At 41.1% G+C, this 22,455-nt stretch overlaps 1 protein-coding gene across 1 annotated transcript in view; it reads right to left on the bottom strand.

Annotated features, from left to right (window-relative positions):
• Nucleotides 1-22,455, bottom strand: part of LOC145408259 (calcium-activated chloride channel regulator 1-like) — a 369,924-nt gene that overhangs the window by 187,530 nt on the left and 159,939 nt on the right. The window contains exon 5 of the mRNA XM_080279028.1: nt 11,191-11,224. Coding sequence (XP_080135154.1) covers nt 11,191-11,224 — 34 coding nt within the window. The remainder of the gene's footprint in view (nt 1-11,190; nt 11,225-22,455) is intronic.

Here is a 22,455-nt window from a genome sequence, read left to right as displayed (position 1 = left end):
TTCATCTTAAAGTGCACGAACTGTTCACACACCATGTTGCATCTAACACCCCTCCCTTCTGACCATCACGTACCATCTTACATCTATCACCCCTCCATGCTCACCACCGCTCACCATCTTCCGTCTACCATCCCACCCTTCTGATTACCACACACCATCAATCCATCATCCTTCCCCTCTGACCACTACACACCACCTTACAACTACCATTTCTCCTTTGTGACCAAAAACACAATCATATATCTGCTTTACCTCCTCTTTGACTACCAGACACCATCAATGACCACATCTCACCTTCGACTATCACAAACCATTTCACAACTACTCATTTCCCCTTCCGACCACCACTATACATCATCTTACAATTACCACCCTTCGCTTCTAAGTACCACCACCATCTAACAACGACCACCTCTCCTCATCGACTCCCCAACACACCATCTTTCATCTACCATCCCTGCCCTCTTGAGTACCACATATCACACTGATCGTCTCATACACCTCTGTTTAGAGCACTACACACCATCTCGAGCATCATACACCATTCCCATCAAACTACTATCACTGTCCATCACGTGCAGTACACTTCTAACTATCGCACACCATCTTATATCTAACAATACTCAATTTACTGAAGAGTCCAACAGCCCTTCCTCCTTCTATACTCTACCACAAACAACCAGACAGCAACCTACAATCCTTGGATCACCAGATACCATTCAGCTTACCAACCATTACCCCTTTCAGTATGATGGTGTGTGTTGTACATTATTTTTTGCTTCCTCAAATTGATTTTCCTACACAGAAGAAACTTTCCGAATGGGTGGGATTTGATATGGCCTTCATGAAAGCCAAAACTGCCAAGGTGCTCTCCTGAGCTAAATTGTAACGCCTGGCAGTAACAATGGCAATATATAAATTACGTCCTCAGGAAGATGTGGTTGAAAGGCACTAGTTCGCTCTCACCGCACAATATAATCTAGCTGTCACATAAACACTACCGTAATTTTGTCACTTCAAACGGACCTCTTAGGAGCATTCTCAACTTGACGATCTCTTTTTATATCATATACGCTCATTTTATTAAATCAGCTACACACACACACACACACACACACACACACACACACACACACACACACACACACGAAACCAACAAGAATTATAAGCTTTAACTGTTCATCGCTTTCAGAACTCTTATCCTAGGTAATCTAAAAACTAATTTGCATGTAAATGTTCACCTAAATGTAGTAACTTAGCCTAACTTCTCCATGCATAAAACATTGGATGATGTTGAGCTTCGTAGTGTAGGCGCGCCCAACGCCTCTCCGTGGTAGCTCTCCCATCTATCTATTTATCTATCTATCTATTTATTTCCTAGTGTAAGCCTGCCCATCGCCTCAGTGTGGTGGCTCTCATATCTATATATCTATCTCCTAATGCAAGCCTGCGCAGCGCCTCCGTCAGGTGACTCTCATATCTGTCCATCTATCTATCCACCTATCTGTCTGTCTGTCTGTCCGTCTTTATAGATAACAGACAGGCAGACAGACAGACAGACAGACAGACACAGATAAACAGGCAGACAGGTAGACAGATAAACAGACAGACTGACAAGAGTATACGGTATGATGATTAGTACAGTAATATGAAATTCGAACTCAAAATTAATTTACATATCTCTCTCGCCAAGGATTACCCAAAGGAATTTTCGTTCACAATAAGTTCCCTCAACACATAAGGGAATGGTTTACGGTTTACAGACTACGTAGATCGTGGTACAAAGGAGTTCACTGCGTTATGTTGAACTGTTACCAATAACCCCTTTCCGCAGTTTTGGTGTCTTGGAGGGGGAAGACTTCATGTGGTGGAACCAATACTGCCGGGTGGTGGAGCTGTGCAGTTATACAAACGTCCCTCCCCTCCCTCCCGATGTCCCGATTGAAGGATGGTGGGCTGCAGGAAAGAGGCAACTTCAGCCTGCAGTTCACTCGGTTCTCGTCCAGATAAGCCTGGGATCACAATGTCAACAACTGGAGCATGTACATTTGTGCCCAATGATCCCTTTACACTTCTGAAATTGTGTTAAAAGTGTGTCAGATATTCACCCTATCGCTCCCACCGCGAAACATGGGTATTTTATTCACGCTAAATCCAGAGAACCTGATACAAATGAGGGATTTTCTGGCAGTTCAAAGGTCAAATGAGATAGTTTGCAACCCCCGAACTACTACAATTCCTGTCAGCTGAGCAAAATCGTCTTCCGGTAACCTTAACATAATAATGTTTTGCATCCATAGTAGTAGCAGCAGCAGCAGCAACTGTAGTGATAGTAGCAGTAGTGGCAGTCGTTCGAGCAGTAGTAGTGGTACCAGGTTCATCTGAAATGTAAACCCTATCGACTGCAAACTGAAGTTGTCCTCCTCATTCCGGGAAACAGGAACGGGAGTTAAGGGACGTTTGGATACCCGAGCAGGGAAATTGCAGAGTTGTCTTGATACCACCACATGAAGGCAGCCCTCTCCATCATCATATAAGTGGAAAGAGTTATGGAAATCTTGCTAAGCAGACTAATAGTATTTAAGTGGGTTAGGAGGCTTGAAATCTCGCTTCAGGTGTTTGGAACCTTAGACTTGCAAAAGTAATATTAACCGAGAATGTGGTGCTTGAGATGGGCGCCTATAGGAGGTGGCACGTATGATCCTCCAGTGTAACTGGTCGGATATACAAACATCCCTCAGTCCCCTCCCAGTCCCCCAAAAGGAAGATGGTGGACTGCAAAAGATGAGTGACCGGCCAGCAGTACACCGGGTTCACGTTCAGATGAGCCTGGGGTTGCAACTACTGTTCCTACCACCGCAGCTGTGCCTCCGCCACATCTCGCTGAGCTGCTGCTTAGTTAACCCTCTTAAGTACCTGTGTCTTACTGTCGGCTGCATGAAATCGTCTGGTGTTAGCTGGACTGGAGTACTTGAGTTCTCCCGATCATGAAAGTGTAAAAGGAAATTGTATTAACTCTCTGCCTCGTATGACACACACTTAGCTGAAAGGAATCATCTGGTGTTAGCTGGAGTAGAATACTAGAATCTCCCAGATTATTAAATGGTAAATTGTCACTAAATTAACATTCTTAGCTTTGTACGTCAAACTCCCAGTCAAATAATGTCGTTTGGTGCTAGCAACTACAGAACACTAGAGTTGCGCACAATCATGAGAGGGTTCATGTTACCAACGTGCCCTTTGACATTTTCACCACGCTGTAATTACTTCACTGCATCATCTAGAGTGTAATAACATCCAGTGAATTTGCCACAATCCCCTCAGCAATGTTTCAAAAACATGTGGCAAAATAAACTAGAAAAAGCATAATCTCCGTGTACTGCTGGTGGCATAGACAATAAATAACACTGAACTGACGCTCTTATCCTGTATAATATAGGTAACACGGTTTAAATACAAATCCTATGTTGCTTCATTGTTACTGTGGAACTTACGTCAGTGCTGAAGGAAAATCTAATTACCGAGGCACCTTTTTTACATAACTACATTAAGCATCGTGCGTAATGTCTCAGATTTGCTCATTTGTTATTGTTTTTTTCTTTAAGCATGACCACATATTGCTAAGTACAGTCTTATGGCAATTCTAGGCATTACTAATTCTCGTGGTGTTGATGAGAGACGGCTTCATGTGGTGGTACCGATATCAGCAGGTTCCTCTGTTGCCTGCATGTGAAAAACGTTCCTCAGCTCCCTCTTTATCCCCTAAAAGAAGGATAGCGGAGCGCACAAGGAGGGGAGCTTCAGCCACATCAGCCTATGGTCCATCGGGCTCACGATCAGAAAAGACTGGGGTTGCAACTCCTCCTCCTCCACCAGCTACGACTACTACTTCTACCACTATTATTACTACTACTATACCACTACTACTACGACTACTGCTACTAACTACTACTACTACTAGAAACTTCTACTGTTATTACTACTACACTGTTTCTACAACTACTACTGCATCATTTCCACTACTACTACTACTACTACTGCATCATTTCCACTACTACTACTACTACTACTACTACACTATTTCTACTATTACTGCCACTACACTATTTCTGCTACAACTACTACAACTACCACCACCATCGCCATCCCCATGTCTCGTGCAAGTTTAACGACAGTAATTCACAAAACCCTCACACTTAATTCAACACAGCACACATGACATATAACCAGCCTCCCCAGCCACGAAGGGCAGCATCAGAGCCTGTGAGGTGTGACAGGGCAAGGTAGCGGTGCTCAGGGACCGTCATAATGTACAGAAACTTGAATATCCGAAGTTAAAGGAGATAGGCACGTCCAGGGCGAGTAGCCTGCCAGTGGAGCACAGCGTAGGGAACCACGGTAGGTTTCTCTCAGCTTGGGTCATATTCGAAGGCTGGTATTCCATTCGGTTATGGAAGCCCCTTAACACCTTTTCCTTTGCGATTTATTTTTGGATATGGCTGATTCATAGTCTATTGTACATTACTTATGCAGAGTATGGCAATGTTAGGACAATTTATATAACTCAGAATAGAACATTAAGGTGTATAAGGCAAAAATAAGTCACTTAGGAAAACTCGTTAGGGGGCTTTATCACTCGACGAGAAGACGGATCTAAGTGGCCATGGAGAATTCGTAACACCTCTTTCTTAGCTATTTATTCAGCACACTGCATCTCAGTATCGTTATATGTTGAATGCAAACTCTATCGATATTAAAACAAACTGCGTAGTATACAAAAAGAGATCAGAGCTTAATAACAAAGTAAATCGCCAAGGAAATGAAGCCACGAAGCCTCTTATGCCAGCAAGTGAAGGCTCCGTGCGTAGCCCACCTCTCCCCATAGCTTCTCTCAGCTTGGATCCAATTCTAAGTGGCTTTGGAGATCTCGTGTCATCTCTTCTTCAGCGAATTATTCTACACGTTATACCTCAACATCCTCTTTAGTTACTGAAGCAATCTATGTCGATATTAAAAAGATAGTGGCTGCATTAGAGGAAATGTTAAAGTGTAATATGCAAACTACAGAGCCTCCTATGCCACCTAACAAAAGGGCATTTGTCTTCTTCCTCCACTGTTACTATAGTTCTTTTATCTTAACTTGGCCCAGATTTTCGTCCTTTTGTTGCTTATTTCATGTAGCTTAGTGGCAGAAAAAGGCACTATTGTACTACAGTTCTACGTCCTTTTTGTATTACTTCCTCATGACTAGTATCAAATTCTAATATTAATCTATTGCTACTAAGCATTCACGGTGAAGAGATGGCAATTCTAGGCCAAGTTACAGCAAAAGCAGCATGGTTCGCGACTCACCATTTCGCTGACAGTTCATGAGCATAGGACAGCATGTATTGGCTAACATCCCTAAGCTTCATAGAGGGGGGGACTGATGCTTTCCTTAATCTATACCAGAACTGGATGAGATAGTCCCTGTATGTATTCAGTATGGAGAGCTGATATTAGCATCCAACTGGAGACATGTGAAAGTGTGCAGGTCTACCCATATTATCGGAAAAAGAGAGAGAGAGAGAGAGAGAGAGAAAACGGCGTGCGGATGAACGGTCTGTATTGAAAACAGTGGGAATGAGATTGCTGGGAAATACATATGAAGTGTGTAATTTGAGTATCCAATATATATACGTAATAGCTACGGAGTGAAGAAAACAGAAAATTATGTGCCTAGACGGGATGATCAGGCAGAGACGATGACAGACAAGGGAGGTGAGAGTATATGTGTGTGCATCATGATCGGAGGGGACTTTGGATAGCATGTAGAAAATATTCGAGTATAGTTAATAAAAGAGTGCTGTGATAAAGCGAGGTATGGACGAAGAGGAAAAAAGTGGATGGATGAAACTGCTGAAGATACGGCTTACCAATACTGCCAAAAGATTTATCTTCTAAAGCACGTGGACTCTGTATATTGTGAATCGCTGAACTATTGGATAGGGCCGAGGATTTACAAGACTTGAAATAGATGTGAAAAAGGAGTGACTTGTTTCGCGGGCACTTTGGTATTACTCTGTGTTTATCCTTATTATTTTTCCTAGATCCCATCCGCCAACGTATATAATGGTGAACTGGTCGGATGATAATGAAGTATGACACCTTTTTCTCAATTGCTTGATCCCGTTCAGTCATATGATATCTTTAAAATTTCATTCTTATTAACTCATTTTTTTTTTCATATTAGGAGAGGTTTTGAGGGTTTAAGTATAGCCTTATTATCGTATTTTTTAATTAACTTGGCTTCTTTTCCCAAGATGAAAAAAATTGTCTGAAAGAATCACGAATAGACTATTCCAGACGTCATTAGAATTCCGGAGTTAAGTATTAGCTTGTTTCATCATCCATTGTTCTCCACCAGATATGATGCTTTGAAACTGACGATGAGAGAATATTAATTGATAGTGATGGTGCTGATATGAAGGCAAGTGATATTTAAGGAATTTCACGGGACAAAATAAGATAAGGAGGCTATGATAACGAAACTAATTAATGCCTTCCTATCCAAAATTTCCGACCTGTAGTTAATTTAGAAATCTTCGTTGTCCGGTATGATCAAAGTCGGGCTAGGTTATGTTAGCTTATTTCGGTAGCGTCAAGTTAGGTTTGCCTGTTTCCATACGGTTTGCTTAGGTGTACTTAATACATTTGGGTGTAGGTTAGGTCGGTAAACTTATTCCGTTAGGATTATGTTAATTAGCTTATTTCGCTCGGGTTAGGTTAGGTTAACTTGTTACTGTTAGTAGAGGTTCAGTTAAATTTTGTCCTGAGATTAGATTAGGATGGTCTGTAAGGTTAGCTTGGGCTAGACTAGGATAGTTTGCAAGATTAGGCAAGATTATGTTAAACTAGGATTACGGGTAAGTGTGCCAGCAGTTATCTTAAAAGAGAAAACTTTGTGCAGTAGTGAGATCGCTTACATTACTAAAGTACGCATCCTGACTACTTCGCATCACTTTCTATTCCAACCATGACTATCTCGGTGTCCTCGTTCCTCTCTACCCCTTCATATAATTAATATCCACGCCCCAGTAAAGTAAAATTATTCCACCTACAGACCACAGCTAACCTATGCAAAAGGCACTGAATAGCCGGAATGACTTGATAAGGCTTCTATTATAATGCCAGCAAATCTGAACGTCAAAAGGAAAACAACACCAAGTGGCATTTGGAGTATTTGCAGAAAAATGGTAGAAAAGAAAATTAATGGCTCGTGCATCCTCTTGTTGTAAGAAATATAATGGTTCGTGCATCCTCTTGTTGTGAGAAATATAAGATGTTCGGTTCATATACATTTTGAAAGTGCTAATGCCTTACAGCAAGACTTGTTTTGCTTACAAAAATCCGAGCAAACCATCAAATTACATCAGCGATATATTTCATCACTGTGGTTGAACAATCAGACTAACACCACACTCCTTCATCACACCACACTTTCCAACGCACCATTTAACAACACAGTACACTATCTCACCACACAACATTCCCTCACCACACCACACTTTTTCACCGCACTACACTCTCCCAAATCACGCTCTCTCACCACGCCACACTACAACACACCACACTACACACCACACCAACCCACACTCTTTTATCACGCTTCGCTTTACCACACCATACTCCCTCAGGGCACCTCACCCTTTCATCGCAGTAAACCTTACCACATCACACTTTCTCACCTCATACAAGTACATACGCTCCCACTGCACACCATATTCCAGTTTACTGACAAGGTTTGAATTTTGTAGAAGAAACACAAAAATACTAGCCAGTGATTCTGAGCTACATGACTGCCTTGCTAGGCAGGAAAACTGAAGGGTCTTGGTGATAATATGGCATCTTTCTTGAAACACGTGATATTTAGTTTATTCCGCATAGAAAAAGCTGAAAATGCGTAATTCTTTCAGAGAGAATCATTTTAGTACTGCAACTAGTTTTCACATATGATTTGTTTGCAGCTTATGCCTGGTATTCACATTGGTAAAAACTGTTCATATGCAGCCAGCCAAAGATAACACATTCGACATTCACTGAAGATTACAAATATTTCGTGTGAGTTACCAAGACATTATGACTAGTCAGCGGAAATGAATTTCTGAATGCCGTGCTCTGACTGCAGAAAAATGAATATTCCCATGATCCTGTTTACATTTCTGCAGTAAACCTACTATGAGAAAAAGATGTAGTATATGTCAGTGTCCTAAAAGTACGTAATTCTTTCAGACAGAATCATTTTAGTAATGCAACTAGTTTTCACATATGGTTTGTTAGCAGCTTAGAACCTGGTATTCACATCGGTAAAAATTGTTCATATGCAGTCAGCCAAAGATAACACAGTCGACATTCACCGAAGATAGCAACTATTTCGTGTTAGTTGCCAAGATATTATGACTAAGCAACGGGAATGAATTTCTGAATGCCGTACTCTGATTGCAGAAAAATGAATATTCCCATGATCCAGTTTTCATTCCAGCAGTAAACACAGTATAAGAGAAAGATATAGTATATGTCAGTGTGCTATAATAATAATTAAAAAAAAAAAAAACAATTCCCAAGAAAATAACTGGCGAGAGCTCGGAGAGGAATGAGTTGCATTTTGTTACGTATTACACGGAGTGATAAAAAGAATGTCTTAGTGAAGGAAGATAAGAAAGCAGAGGATAAAATTACACCTAAGAAACAGAAAAGAGAAAAAGACAGGTAACGTCTTTCGTTAAGCAGATTACAGACTGACCTTCAGGGTATTAGTGTAGCGTCTTAAGACATGGAGTGGATGGAAGAGGCAGAACAAGTTGAAATAAAATTGGCTCATTTGATGGGACTAGATGGAATAGAATTATTGCGATCGAGATGGGAGATGCCTGGGTACTGCACTGGATTGCCTCAAAGGTTGCTCTGGGTTCTGCTGCTGCTGTTGTTGTTATTGTTGTTGTTGTTGTTGTTGATGATGGACAGACAATTTTGTACGTGTAGTGTGGAAGTGAACACCCAGGATCGTAATTCCAATGACTTAGAAAAATCTCCACTGTAGTACCTCTTGACGTTAGCCATTTCCTTCCCGTATTCCATCTTTAAAATTTCTTGTTAATACATTTTCTAATATAGACACTTTTGCATCACAATTATCAACATCATCATCATTTGGACAGTGATGATGCTGATACTAAGTCGTAAATGTGGTAGCACTTCAATATCTCACTATTTCACACTGAAACATGAGCTGGTACATAAGAACATTAACACGCGATAATGTAGAAACAGACTTCTCTGGAAGAAGTGCTACAGAGCCCACTATTCGCGTGATATTACCACAATATGCTCCACGACCTTCGTAGGAGAACGACCTGTGAGTGTGTGTGTGTGTGTGTGTGTGTGTGTGTGTGTGTGTGTGTGTGTGTGTGTGTGTGTGTGTGTGTGTGTGTGTGTGTGTGTGTGTGTGTGTGTGTGTGTGTGTGTGTGTGTGTGTGTGTGTGTGTGTGTAAATTATAACCATGGCGAGTTTTTAGATGTCTTGAAATGAAGTTTTATTCGACTAATCTAATTCCAGGCAACCCAACTTCTCTTTGTGTGTCCTGACGGGTGTTCTTGGGTATGTCTGCAAGGACGTGCCGAGCCAAGAGTGATGGGGCTGCAATGAACTTTTGCTTGCCAGGAGATGGATTATTAAGCACTAATTATACCATCCTAAACAACTGCAACCTCCATGATGTGTTTTGTTGATGAACATTCTTCTTGGTGTGACAAAGTACTATTTACGTGCACTAATGATAAGGAATGGGTTCAGATAAAGTGGAAAAGAATATGTTATATTTTTTATGTACCGGTGCAGATGACTAATGGTTGTGTGCAAGGATTATATACCTGCCGAGTGATGCACGAGTGAAGTTGAGTGCATGTTACTTGATTAACAACTAATTGACATCCCTATACACTGTAACCTTCGCATACACTCTGTGTGTGTGTGTGTGTGTGTGTGTGTGTGTGTGTGTGTACATATGCGCTGAGAAAAGCAAGACTGGTTAAATGTAAGGAGGTACGGTATTATCTAATCTCTATGCATCCAAGAAAGTGTTTACAGCTGTATGTGTGTAAGGTATGTTTACGTGCAGAGTCATGTGGTGTGAGGCTTAAGTGGAATGAAAAAAAGGTATTAAGTGTCGAGCAACCACAAATCCCTTTACATGTCCCTATAAGTGTGTGTGTGTGTGTGTGTGTGTGTGTGTGTGTGTGTGTGTGTGTGAGAGAGAGAGAGACAGACAGACAGACAGACAGACAGACAGACAGAATTACATAAGTTCTAGAATTCTGTTATATGGATTTAGATGACGCTGGAGCATGAGTTATCTCGTCCCGTGTAACTTAACCTCTCTTTACATGTCCGTGGTTGTGTTTACTGGTGTGTGTGCAGGGATTATTTACACGACGAGGGATGTGTGCTAGTGGGTGTGTGCATGCTTGTGAATATGTTAGCAGGGAAGCGCAGCGATGCCGGCCACTGCGCACCGTATCAACAGGGACGGGCGGATCGGGGCGTGCCGGAGCATCAGACTTGCACTCCTGGGCCGTCGTAAACCACATGTTACAAGAGGTGAAAAGTGGGCCAGAGTGCGGTGCCTGCGGTGTGGGCTAGGAAGGGTGCGGAGGCGGGTGAACGGGATGTGGGTGAGTGTGGGAACGGATGTATAGGGCGTGGGTAAGAGGTTTGCATCTGTGGGTTGTGTGTGGGTGACTGAGATTTGCGCGAGTGATGTGTGGGTGTGTTGAATGTGCGGTGTGGCTTATTGGGGTGTGAGTGGGTGGGAGTGTGGATGTGTGGGCTGTGGGTTGAATGTGAGTATGGGTGATTTAGGTGTGGGTAGGTTGGATATGGAACTCAGTGATTGTGTGTGTGTGTGTGTGTGTGTGTGTGTGTGTGTGTGTGTGTGTGTGTGTGTGTGTGTGTGTGTGTGTGTGTGTGTGTGTGTGTGTGTGTGTGTGAGTGAGTGACTGGCGTTTTGGTGAGTGGGTGTCGGTGGGTGGGCTGTGGATGACTGAGGTGTAGGTGGAATGATTTTCGAGGACTGAGGTACGAGTGAGTGGAGCAGGAGTATGATTGACGGAAGTTCTAGTGAGGTGTGTGGGTGGCGGGAGTTTAGGTAAGACGGGTGTAGGTGGCAGGAGTGTGAGGGAGGGAGTTCTTGGCGGAGTGTGGGTAGCAGAAGTGTGGATGTTAAGTTCGTGGGTGACTGGATATAGGTCAATGTGATGTGGTTTGAAGAAGATCGATTAAGATGGGTGTGGGTGATGGGATGTCGGTGCCAAAGATGCATGTATGTAAGATGTGGGTGAGTCTGGTATGCTTATGCGTGGTATGGATGAAAAGCTAGTTCTGAATAGTAAGAATGTGGGTGAGAATATTGTGGGTAGTGAGCTGTATGTTTGTGGGATGTGTGTGTTAATGGTCTAGAGTGAGTACTGTGTAGGGAAGGTGTAGGTAGCAGGAATGTTGATCGGTGGGATGTGGGTGGTGGGGTTGGGTGAATGAGGTGCGCGTGAGCGGAATGTGGGTGAATGAGATTTGAGTAAGTGGGACGGGCATGGCTGAGTGTCGATAAGGGTGGCTTGGTGTCTGTATGGGTAAGTGGGGTGTACATAGAGTGTCGACGAATAGTGGTATGTGTGAGGTGTGCGTGAATGGGGTGCGCTTGAAGGGGGTGTCCTTTTATGGGGTGTGGGTGAATGCGGTATGGGCGAATAAGATGTGGGTGAATGAGGTTTGGGTGAATGGGGTATGGGTGAATGGGATTTGGGTGAATGGGAAGTGGGTGAGTGGGATGTGGGTGAATGAGGTCTGGGTTAGTGGGGTGCGGGTCAATGTGGTGTGGATGAGTGGGATGTGGAAGAGTGGGATGTGGGTGAATGGGGTGTGGGTGAATGGGGTGTAGATGAGTTGGATGTGGACTGATAGTGTGAGTGAGTGGGACATGGATGAAATGGGTGTGGGTGAATAAGGTGTGAGTGGTTTGTGGGTAATTGGGATGTGGGTGATTGGTATGTGGATGAATGGGATGTGGATGATTAGAATGTGAGTAAGTGGAGAGTGAGTGAAACGGGTGTGGGTGAATGAGGTGTGAGTGGGGTGTGGGTGAGTAAAGTGTGAGGGAGTGATGTGTGTGTAATGGGATGTGGATGGGTGGGATGTGGATGAGTGGGGTGTGGGTGAGTGAAGTGTGAGGGAGTGATATATGTGTGAATGGGATGTGGATAGGTGGGATATGGATGAGTGGGGTGTGGGTGAATGAAGTGTGAGGGAGTTATATGTCTGTTATTGGGATGTGGATGGGTGGCATATGCATGGGTGGGGTGTGTGTGAATGAAGTGTGAGGGAATTATGTGTGTGTGAATGGGATGTGGATGGGTGGGATGTGGATGAGTGGGGTGTGGGTGAATGAAGTGTGAGGGAGTGATATATGTGTGAATGGGATGTGAATAGGTGGGATGTGGATGAGTGGGGTGTGGGTGAATGAGGTGTGAAGGAGTGATGTGTGAGTGAATAAGCTGTGGATAGATGGGATGTGGATGAGTGGCGTATGGATGAATAATGTGTGAGTGGGTGATGTGTGTGAATGGGATGTGGATGGGTGGGATGTGGATGAGTGGGATGCTGGTGAATGAAGTGTGAGGGGGTGATGTGTGTGTGTGAATGTGATGTAGATTGGTGGGATGTGGATGAGTGGGATGTGGGTGAATGAAGTGTGAAGGAGTGATGTGTGTGTGTGAATGGGATGTGGATGGGAGGGATGTGGATGAGTGGGGTGTGGGTGAATGAAATGTGAGGGAGTGGTGTGTGGTGAAAATGGTGTGAGTTGGATGGCAAGGGACGTGGGAATAATCCACTTCCACGTGTAAACTTGTCAAGAGTGGTAGGAAAATAAGGGAAATAAAATAGTGTTATGAAACTTGATATTAGCATTGCTTCCAGGGAACGCAAAATATATCTAGTTTCACTCAACTCTATTTTTAAACAAAGTGCACATGGAACTCGAGATCTTCCGTTCTTTACAGTTTCGACATACAGTGAGAGTTTTGTGGCATTTGAGCCATTTTTATCATATATCTTGCAATTGGTAAATGTCAATATATAAACGGTAACAGCCAATTTCATACTACCTCCTCCAAGGTGAAAGAGATCGAGGCCAAACTACCTTAATAAAAAAAAGAAAAAAAAATAATGGCCTTCGGCATGTGATAATTATTACCTGATCAATAAATTACTAGCCGTCTTTTACGCGGTCGAATCGATGGACCAGCACATAATCTTCACCCCGACTAGAGAATTAATCACTGTCATTATCTTATTACACTGATATCGGAGAATATGATAAAATTCGACAGCTGAGGGGTGTAGAATATTGTGGTTGTGGAGTGGAAGTGATAGAGTTTTACCTGATATGGTGGTGGGGGTGGGGGTGGTTTGATTAAGCGTCCTGAGTTATATACAAGGTGGGTACAAAGTTTCCACGTCTTCAAATACTCGGTGAAAAAGGAAAATTTATATGAAATTGTACAGCGATATCACAAAGTTCATTAATTTGCAGCGGGCGTTGTGACATCATTTACAGCGCAACTGTACATTTACCAGCAAAGCGAGATTCCAATAGTTTTATTAGTACTCGTTGTGCTTTTCCAACATGCAGAGCTGATTGTCCAATAATCAAAATGGCGTCACGACAACAGAAAGCTATTTGTGTAATTGAGTATCGCAAAACACAACCTGTTTTCGTGCAAGAGTTTACAGTCACAGAGGACGTAAACATCGGAATTTCAAAAGCTGGGAGTAAAACTTATGACTGTTTGTTCATTTCTGCCTAGCTATTTAAAGTTTGTACATAATAAATATCTAAACTCGAGATTATCATTATCCATTTCCCTGCGAAATGTTTTCATTGCATTCTATTTCGGATAACAACATATGATTTTGCTGTGCACGGGAGAAACCACTGCCACTAAAAATATTAAGGAAAAACTATCATGGTCAACATTTTGGTGTCGAATACAACAGTTCGTATCATCATGCAATTTACGACCTACGATTTTATTCAGCTCATGGAAACTCATTACTATCAGAAGGTTGGTATTGTAAACACCCTGTATATTTATGTACCGTCCATGTGTAGTCAACATCAGACATCCTGTCCCCTCTCTTGCTCTTCTTTCCATCGAAACAGAAAATCAGGCAAATGAGTCCGCAGCATTTTACTCTGATAATATTTGGCCACAGAGCAGAGTTGCAGCAGTTTCACCACACTAATTATTAATGCTCATGAAATGAGACGCAGGAGAGACAGGACCTTCATGCTGACTGCACACTAAACAAAACCAGTACTGAGGCCCACAACTATAGATAAAACAGGGCTTACGCAATATTTCTCCCCCTATTTCGGCGTGCGTGTGGAGAAGTTCAAGTTATTTAATATTCGGGCTTGATGTCAAATTACTTTACTAAAGAGAGTGCCATGATAGAAGTTAATAAAAATTATCATTATTATATTATTATTATTATTATTATTATTATTATAAGTTATTTTGAAATAAGACAATACATAATATACAGTTTTAAAGTTTTTCGTCCATGCTGCATTAATGTATTGCTGAGTGAAGAGGGACAACAAAGAAATAAACTCTGCCCAAGAATTTGACCGGACCGAGAAAAAATCTTGAGTTCTTCTACTTGCAAGTTGAATGTGCTGACCAATGCACCACCGACTTCCACAGGAGTCAGTGATAAAGAACAGATAATGGGAGATGTGTCTTCCTGCCATATCCGGCACGAGTGGGCGTTACGTATTAGGCCCCTGTCAGGCTAATGTGGGCTAATATCTGTATCATATGCCAACCACTTTCACAATGATGACGTCTTGTATGTTTTAGTAGTTATCTCCAGACGATATTTTCTGATCTAGGGAGGCGTCTCGTAGCAAAGCGTTCAGAAACAATGCCATTAACCTTTTCCCACTATGCTATCTTTTTATATTGATTATTTTTGCAATCTACATAAAGTCAGATTTACGTGATGAAAGTCCTTTCGTACTGAAAGGGTTAACAGGTTACAATGTGTTTTAATGTGTTTACCGCATTCACCAAAAGGCATAATCTTACTTATAAAATATTTATTTAAAAAAACACGGCTCCACGTGCAATAACAGGTCCCTGAAGTTAGATTACCAATATTCAGATTTTAATGAATATGAAAGCCTTTGCTTAATTATCATCCTAAACTTATCTGGAAAACTATATTTTCATTATTTTACGATATTGCATGAAGCACATGATAAAACCCCGGATAACCAAGGCTCATTTAACACTGCATATGACCCAGATACACCTATTATGGCGGTAAATAATGTCAAGGGAAGAGAGTGCGTGAGAGATAAGAATCTCATGTGTATAGCCTGACTCGAGGTGTGTGGGTGGGTAATCTGAGGCTGGCGCTTGTTAGGACGGGGAAATTAAAAGTTATTGCAAGAGGTGGGAGGCGGGAGAGGGCAAGTGCTCTTCACGACGTGTCTTTACGAGTTTGTGATGGCGTGCAGGATTTTCTCGGTGTACTCGTTTGGCGTCCCTAGTGTTCATGTGCCCATTCCCCCCTGTCTTAATGGCACTGCGTACACAAAATGAACTTGAAACTGTGTACGTGGGAGTCTCTGGAGGATTGTATTATGAATGCACTCTGGTATAACACCCAAGGGGCCATGTACTGACTTGTTAACATTTGGTGCTTCAATAAAAATCATCACACGGTACCGGTAACAACGCGGAAATAATATGCACTGGAAAAGGACAGTATTTGGTCTGGTGCCTAGGGACTGATGCTGGCTGACACATGTGTAAAGTGTCTAAAATCACCCATTTATTTATTTATTTATTTTTTAATAACTGCAGTGGACCTACAAAGGATAATGCAACATCGATCCAGCTTAAACTGCCATGCACAAATACACCTGCATTAGGCTACACTTATTTACTCTAATAAATTATCGGTCTCGGTCAGCTGGTTTTCAGTTATGGTACTTACTATATATTATTAATTTTTTTTTACTAACGCAGGCGTAGATCCTCATTTTCTTTTTATTAGATTGACTGTGATAGAAAGCGTTAGGAGAAAATTGAGGTGGTATGGCCATGTGGAGAGAATGGTGAGCGAGATACTAACGAGGAGAGAATATGAGAGTGAGGTGGAGGGGGGAAGAGGAAGGGGGAGGCCAAGGATGAGATGGATGGATGGAGTGGTGAGGTACGAGTATATGAGAGAGGGGTGTGTGAGCTGCGAGCAGGGAATTAGAATGGCGGGGGACCGCGCGACATGGAGGCGATTTGTTTGTGGCCACCCCTTTCGAAATTAAGACGCCTGGCAATAAATAGATACACAGATTGACAGTTCAACTACAAATGTATCTTTCTATAAATAATTGTGACCTTCAACTACACTTCAATAATGGACGTCCTCTTAGTACCTTGGATTTACCTTTTAGAAGCTTCAATCGTGTGACACAATTCTCGGTTTATTTTTGCTACCGGAAGACGATCTTATTCAGTTACTGTAATGAAGGTATTACATAAGGCCAGTTCAAAAATTCCCTAAAGCATAGTAAAGGTGTCTGGCAGCAACAAGAAAAATATTTCCCGTCGTCTTTGGTCTGAAGAGGTTAAGGCTGACATAGCTTTATGATCATACCTAACACTATTGCGTGATTGCCTGAGTAGCATTTGTCACATAACCACTTTATAGCCGTTATATATACGTCCGTGAATAGCTACTAATCTCGTTCCTCAGACCAGGAGTCAACAAGAGAGCTATCGTTAACCTTTCATGTTCGTTGACACTGTCTTAGGAGATTTATTCAGATATGTATTTGTTACAGGAAATTGTGCAACCAGTGATTTCATTCAATTCCTATTGAATTCGCTTAATGAGTTTAAACTGGGATGGGTTAATTTAGGTTAGGTTAATTTAGGCTGCGGTTAGGTTAGGTTGGGATAATCTAGGTTAAGTTTATGTTAGGCTACTATAGGTTACTTAGGTTACGCTACTTTAGATGAACGCAGTTATGTTGAGCGTTCATTTAAATTAATCTAACCTAACCTAACTAACCTAGCCTAACATAACCTAAACTTAACCTAGATTATCCCAGCCAAACCTAACCGCACCCTAAATTAACCTAACCTAAATTACCCTACCCCAGTTTAAACTAATTTCATGAATTCACTAGAGATATCATGAAATCACTGATTACACAAATTCCTTGTAGCACATACAGAGATAGTATCCCAGTACATCAATTTGGTTCAATGTTGTGTAGTCCTGATGGTAATATCATACTCTTCCTAAGGTCCTTAGGTTTAAAAAGAGGTCTGGATAACGGCGATGTAAACGAAGGTAATTTTACTTACAAACAGTCATAGTTTTACACATGTGAACAGAAACACTGAATCTTCTCGTTATTCGAGGACATTTACAATACGGTACAATATCCGTTTATTTATTTATTTTTCTTTACTTTACGGTAGCACAGATTGTTATGTATTTATTACACACTTTTCGCATAACCATTAACTGATTTTAACAGGATGTGATTGACAGGAGAGAAAATTTATACTGGTAAAATAATTATACAGGTAGATAACCTGTAGTTGTGACCAGATGGCACTCTGATAGGGCAGACTGGGAAGGATTTAGAAACAATCTTGCTGATATACCATGGCAGTCTTTTTTCTCTCCAATGACATCAATTCTACCCAGTCCCACATTAACGAAATATTACAGACTGGTATGGAAGTGTTCATACCCAGTCAACAGTTCACTAAAAGATCAGACTTCCCAAAATGGTTTAATAGCAATTGTGGCAGAGCAACGAGCCCAAAATCCTTAGCATATAAATTTTACTGAAAAAAAAAAAAATCTGAATTGCTAGTCAAATAAAATTGCTAGAAACTATGCAAAAGCAGCAATCGATCTCGCTAAATCACTCTTTCTTCAAAACCAAGCATCCAGATTATTAATAATCCTAATGGCAATAGATTTTTTTTTTTAGCCAAATCTCAATTCTTTCAGTAATAACTTCAACAAGTCATCACCCATTCCCCCACTAAAATCTTCAGATGGTACCACTGTATATGATCTGCATGGTAATATGAATATCCTTGCCAGTACATTTGCCAGAAATTTTCCCTTAGACGAAGTCATCCAGGACGTCCCTGTACTAGAACTTGATTCTCCCGAAATTGCTCCGTTTAAGATTCAGACTACTTATGTAGAATCCATCCTAGATAATTTACCAACCAACAAAGCTCCAGGTCCAGATGGAATTCCTTCAATTGTTTTGAAAAGGTGTTCCCGAGAACTTCCTCTTGTTCTAGCTAAAGTAATCAGATTATGCATACGTACTTCCCTAATTCCTGGAAAGAAGCTAATATCCACCCAACTCCAAACAAAGGAGGTTCCTCTGACCCTTCTTAATACAGACCAATAACTACCACACCTTTTCTTGGCAAGGTAGTTGAAACTATAATTAATCAGCACATTGTTAAACATCTTGAATCCAACAACTTAAATGGTGACAGAGAGTAAGGTTGTCGTCATGAAAGATCCACTGTTGATATAATCTCCTGATTCATACCACTCATCAGCCAACTGACCAACATGGACAAACCCATGCAGTAGTCCTTGATATTTCTAAAGCTTTTGACAGAGTGTGGCACCGCTCCTTGCTATCCTAGCTCCCATGCAATAGTCTATCATCTTCTTTTCCTCTGATTTCTTGAGATCTCAGCAACAGAAAGATAAAAAAAGATTATGTTTATTCCAATTTCCACCCGAATAATGACAGCGTGCCACATTGATCAGTTCTGGCTCCATCCCCATTCCTAATTCATATTAATGATCTCTTACGTCACCCATAATCCCATTTATTCATATGCAGATGACTCAGTACTTCACAGTTCATTTACACTTAAACACCCTTTCAAAAAGTGTAATATTTCTAACTCACAATGCAGTACAGTAATCTTCATAAATCAAGACTATCTACACTCACTCAATGGGGAAAAAACAACACTGTCTCAATGAACGTTAGGAAAACCAAATATACACAATTTACTAAGAGAGATATTGCCTGATTCCTATATTACCTTCAATGCTACTAATATTCCTCTCTCTCAAAGTACTGAAATTATCGGTGCTTCACTTAACAATGCCCTCAGCTTGGCCTCTCATGTTAGACCATTTGCAAAAACCTCTTCAGAGAAACATTTATTATTGTAGAGTGTCCGTAACTTTTTCACTTACAAGCAGTTAGCTATAGTATACAAGTCATGTTCAGCTGGAATGTTGCTCACACTTTTGGAATGGATGTGGAGAGGTTGAACTTAAACAACTGGACAAAATTTAGAACAAAGCTGTTAGAATTATTAATAACCCTAATATTACAAACGAACTACCTCCCCTACAAGTAAGAAGGAATGTTAGCTTCCTTGCATTATTTAACAGATATTTCTATGACATGCTCAGACGAAGTTCCATCCATTGCGCCACCTGTCCACGCATTCCCCCTCGCCACATGGGCATCAGGTAGCGCTCTAGAATAGACTGTCACTCTGTCATATTGCAGAACTTCTGCCTATCAAAATTAATTTGCTCCCCGAATTGCATCTCTTTGGAACTCGCTTCCCCAGAGTTCTTTCCCCCAAAATTTCAACCTGCGGCTGTTCAAGTCCAACTGTTACAGATTATTTATGATTGAACGACACCTGTAATCTGGTGTATGGATTATTTTATTTATTCATTTGTTTTTCCTTTCTCTGTTCCATTATTGTAAAAAAAAACAAATGCACAACAAATCCGCACTCAAATACAGATTTACAAATATTTTTAAAAATGAATATATATATTTCTTCACACACACACACACACACACACACACACACACACACACACACACACACACACACACACACACACACACACACACACACACACACACACACACACACACACACACACACACACACACACACACACACACACACACACACACACACACGTTATTATTCTCGTCCTTCCAAGAAGTGACATTTATGTACTCTGGGGGAATACAGGTACACCGCATTAGTTTTGAAGGTCATGAACTTTTGCAATTATACTGTAAATATTACAGGTCTGAGTTACGTACGCCAAACTTAAAAGCCATCCTCGAGAAACACAAACTTCGAAGGTAATTATAACTCGTTGTCAAGAAGAAAAAATACAATAAAACGTCAAGGATTGTTATTTAAACTTAACGTTATAAAATCTCAAAGGCATTCACAAGTTTGGAATGATAGGCTATTAATAACCACTAATTAGCCTTCTCATGGCAAGGACAAAGAAACATTCTTTTCCCGGTAACGTCTGCTTATTTATTTATTTATTTAATTTTGACTGATTGACAGATTTAATGTATCTTTTCAGCTGGTAATGAGTCAGTGGAGGCAGGGTGATAAATACTGCCGTCATTTATCTTCTCTATTTCGGGACAACAATAGTATTCAATTCCAGTTAAAACCAGACAGTTTTATATAGTTCCGAGTGGGTCATATGAGCATGAGAGTAAAATTACTGAGTAATTGGCTTAGAGAAAATAAATGAAGCTGGTTCTTCGTGCGTACTTAAATTTCACCTGCTTTCTCAGTATCTTAATAAAAATCTAAGTCTCTCAATAATTTCCATCATATTCCTCTTATTCTAACAATAGCCCATTGTTAACTCCTCCACTATCCTGCTCTCTTCAGACGATTCATTAAGCTTTAGAAAGACTTTCAGAATTGAAAAGATTAGAGAAAGACTCCATTTACCCTTTCACTACCGGAGCGCTTCCTTAAATGAAAAAAATAAAAATCGTCTGGAGGTCACATGAAAAAATATCGTAGGATGAAAGAGGTTAAAGCACAGTACTTTCTCTGCTACAAACAGCTGTCACGGGTATTAACATGTTTAGCTCAACCCAAAACATCAACTTTTACAAGAAGCATATTCCGTGTGCTGCTCCACCACCCATCCCCACCCTAACTCATTCCGACCACATCTGTCCACACAGGATAACTTTTTTTTTCCCCTTTCTTTCTTGCTTTTTTAACCCTCTGACCCCGTTCCCCCTTCCCCATTCCTCCCCCACTTGAACCACCCGGCCTCGCTTACAGACAACTTTGTTTTAAACTTGTCCACCACCCAAACCAGGTGGGTTGACTGCCACCAGACTTAAAATACTATATACAATTGCATTTTCGAGGAGCTAAAAGCTAGGCTATGGCAGGTGATGACCTATGCCTCTGGGCAGAGTCATGGTCAATAAACCTAGAGCATCATCGCAGTTATTCAAACCAAAATGTCTGCAGGACATGTGTTTTACCTCGACTATCGTCAAGGCGACTATACCAAAAGGATTATTATAATCACATTTAAAAGCAATACCACTTTCATTGATCCTTTACAAGTAGTATAATGCTCACCAAGGAGCTGTCGTTAACACGGTCAAATCGATCTTTTTCATACTGCATTACGACATTATAGACAAACAACAGTCAAGATTATTCCACATAGTAAATGTTTTGAATGTCTCAATAATTTTATACTCTTGGCATTGTTCGCGACATCACCGATAGCTATCAGACAGTAGTTTGATGTTCATATAGATTACAACACATACTGATTAATCAGGTATACATGCTGCACAAACACCAGCCATGGATTTGGGAGGAAGAACGTGCAGGGTGTATGTCCCTCTATTTCCAGCAGACCAGTGATTACTTGCAATAAAAGAATAGTGTTATTTACCAAAATAAATGTAATAAATGTCTTTCATGGATATCATAAATAAAATGATTTCAAGAAAAGAGTGATTTCGCAAAACATTTGGAAGAATTTAGTAGTAAATCAGCATTGATTCAGACTTGTCGAATTTCTGCTGAGAATTCCACCGCCCCTATTTCCGAGTGATGGATCCGACCCTGAACACTGATGTTTTGGGCAATTCAGTCTACTTGTCATAAACCCCATAATTCACTGACTTATATTATCTGAGGAATGAACCGGTGATACAAAAATGCGTATTGCTTGAGAACTTATTGTGTTAGAAATATATCGAATAACCTTTTGAAATAATGGCAAAGATGCATCTCTTAAATCCTACATCTACTTGTCTCCTGTTTTCTTCTGTCTTCTTCTTCGCGGCAAAGCTTTGTCATAAATACTTGAAAATGGTAAATCGTACAGTCTTGAATGAGTTAAGATAGCGAGTTTAGCATGAGAAAAATCTTATCCATAGACATTCTCGTCCATCCCCCCCCCTCTCTCTCTCTCTCTCTCTCTCTCTCTCTCTCTCTCTCTCTCTCTCT

The sequence above is a fragment of the Coenobita brevimanus genome, chromosome 76 (genome assembly GCF_032717465.1).
Source record: "Coenobita brevimanus isolate Jiangsu-jjx chromosome 76, ASM3271746v2, whole genome shotgun sequence".
NCBI lineage: Eukaryota > Metazoa > Arthropoda > Malacostraca > Decapoda > Coenobitidae > Coenobita > Coenobita brevimanus.
Note: the sequence above shows the minus strand (reverse complement) of the source record. Positions and strands in the feature narration are given on the sequence as shown.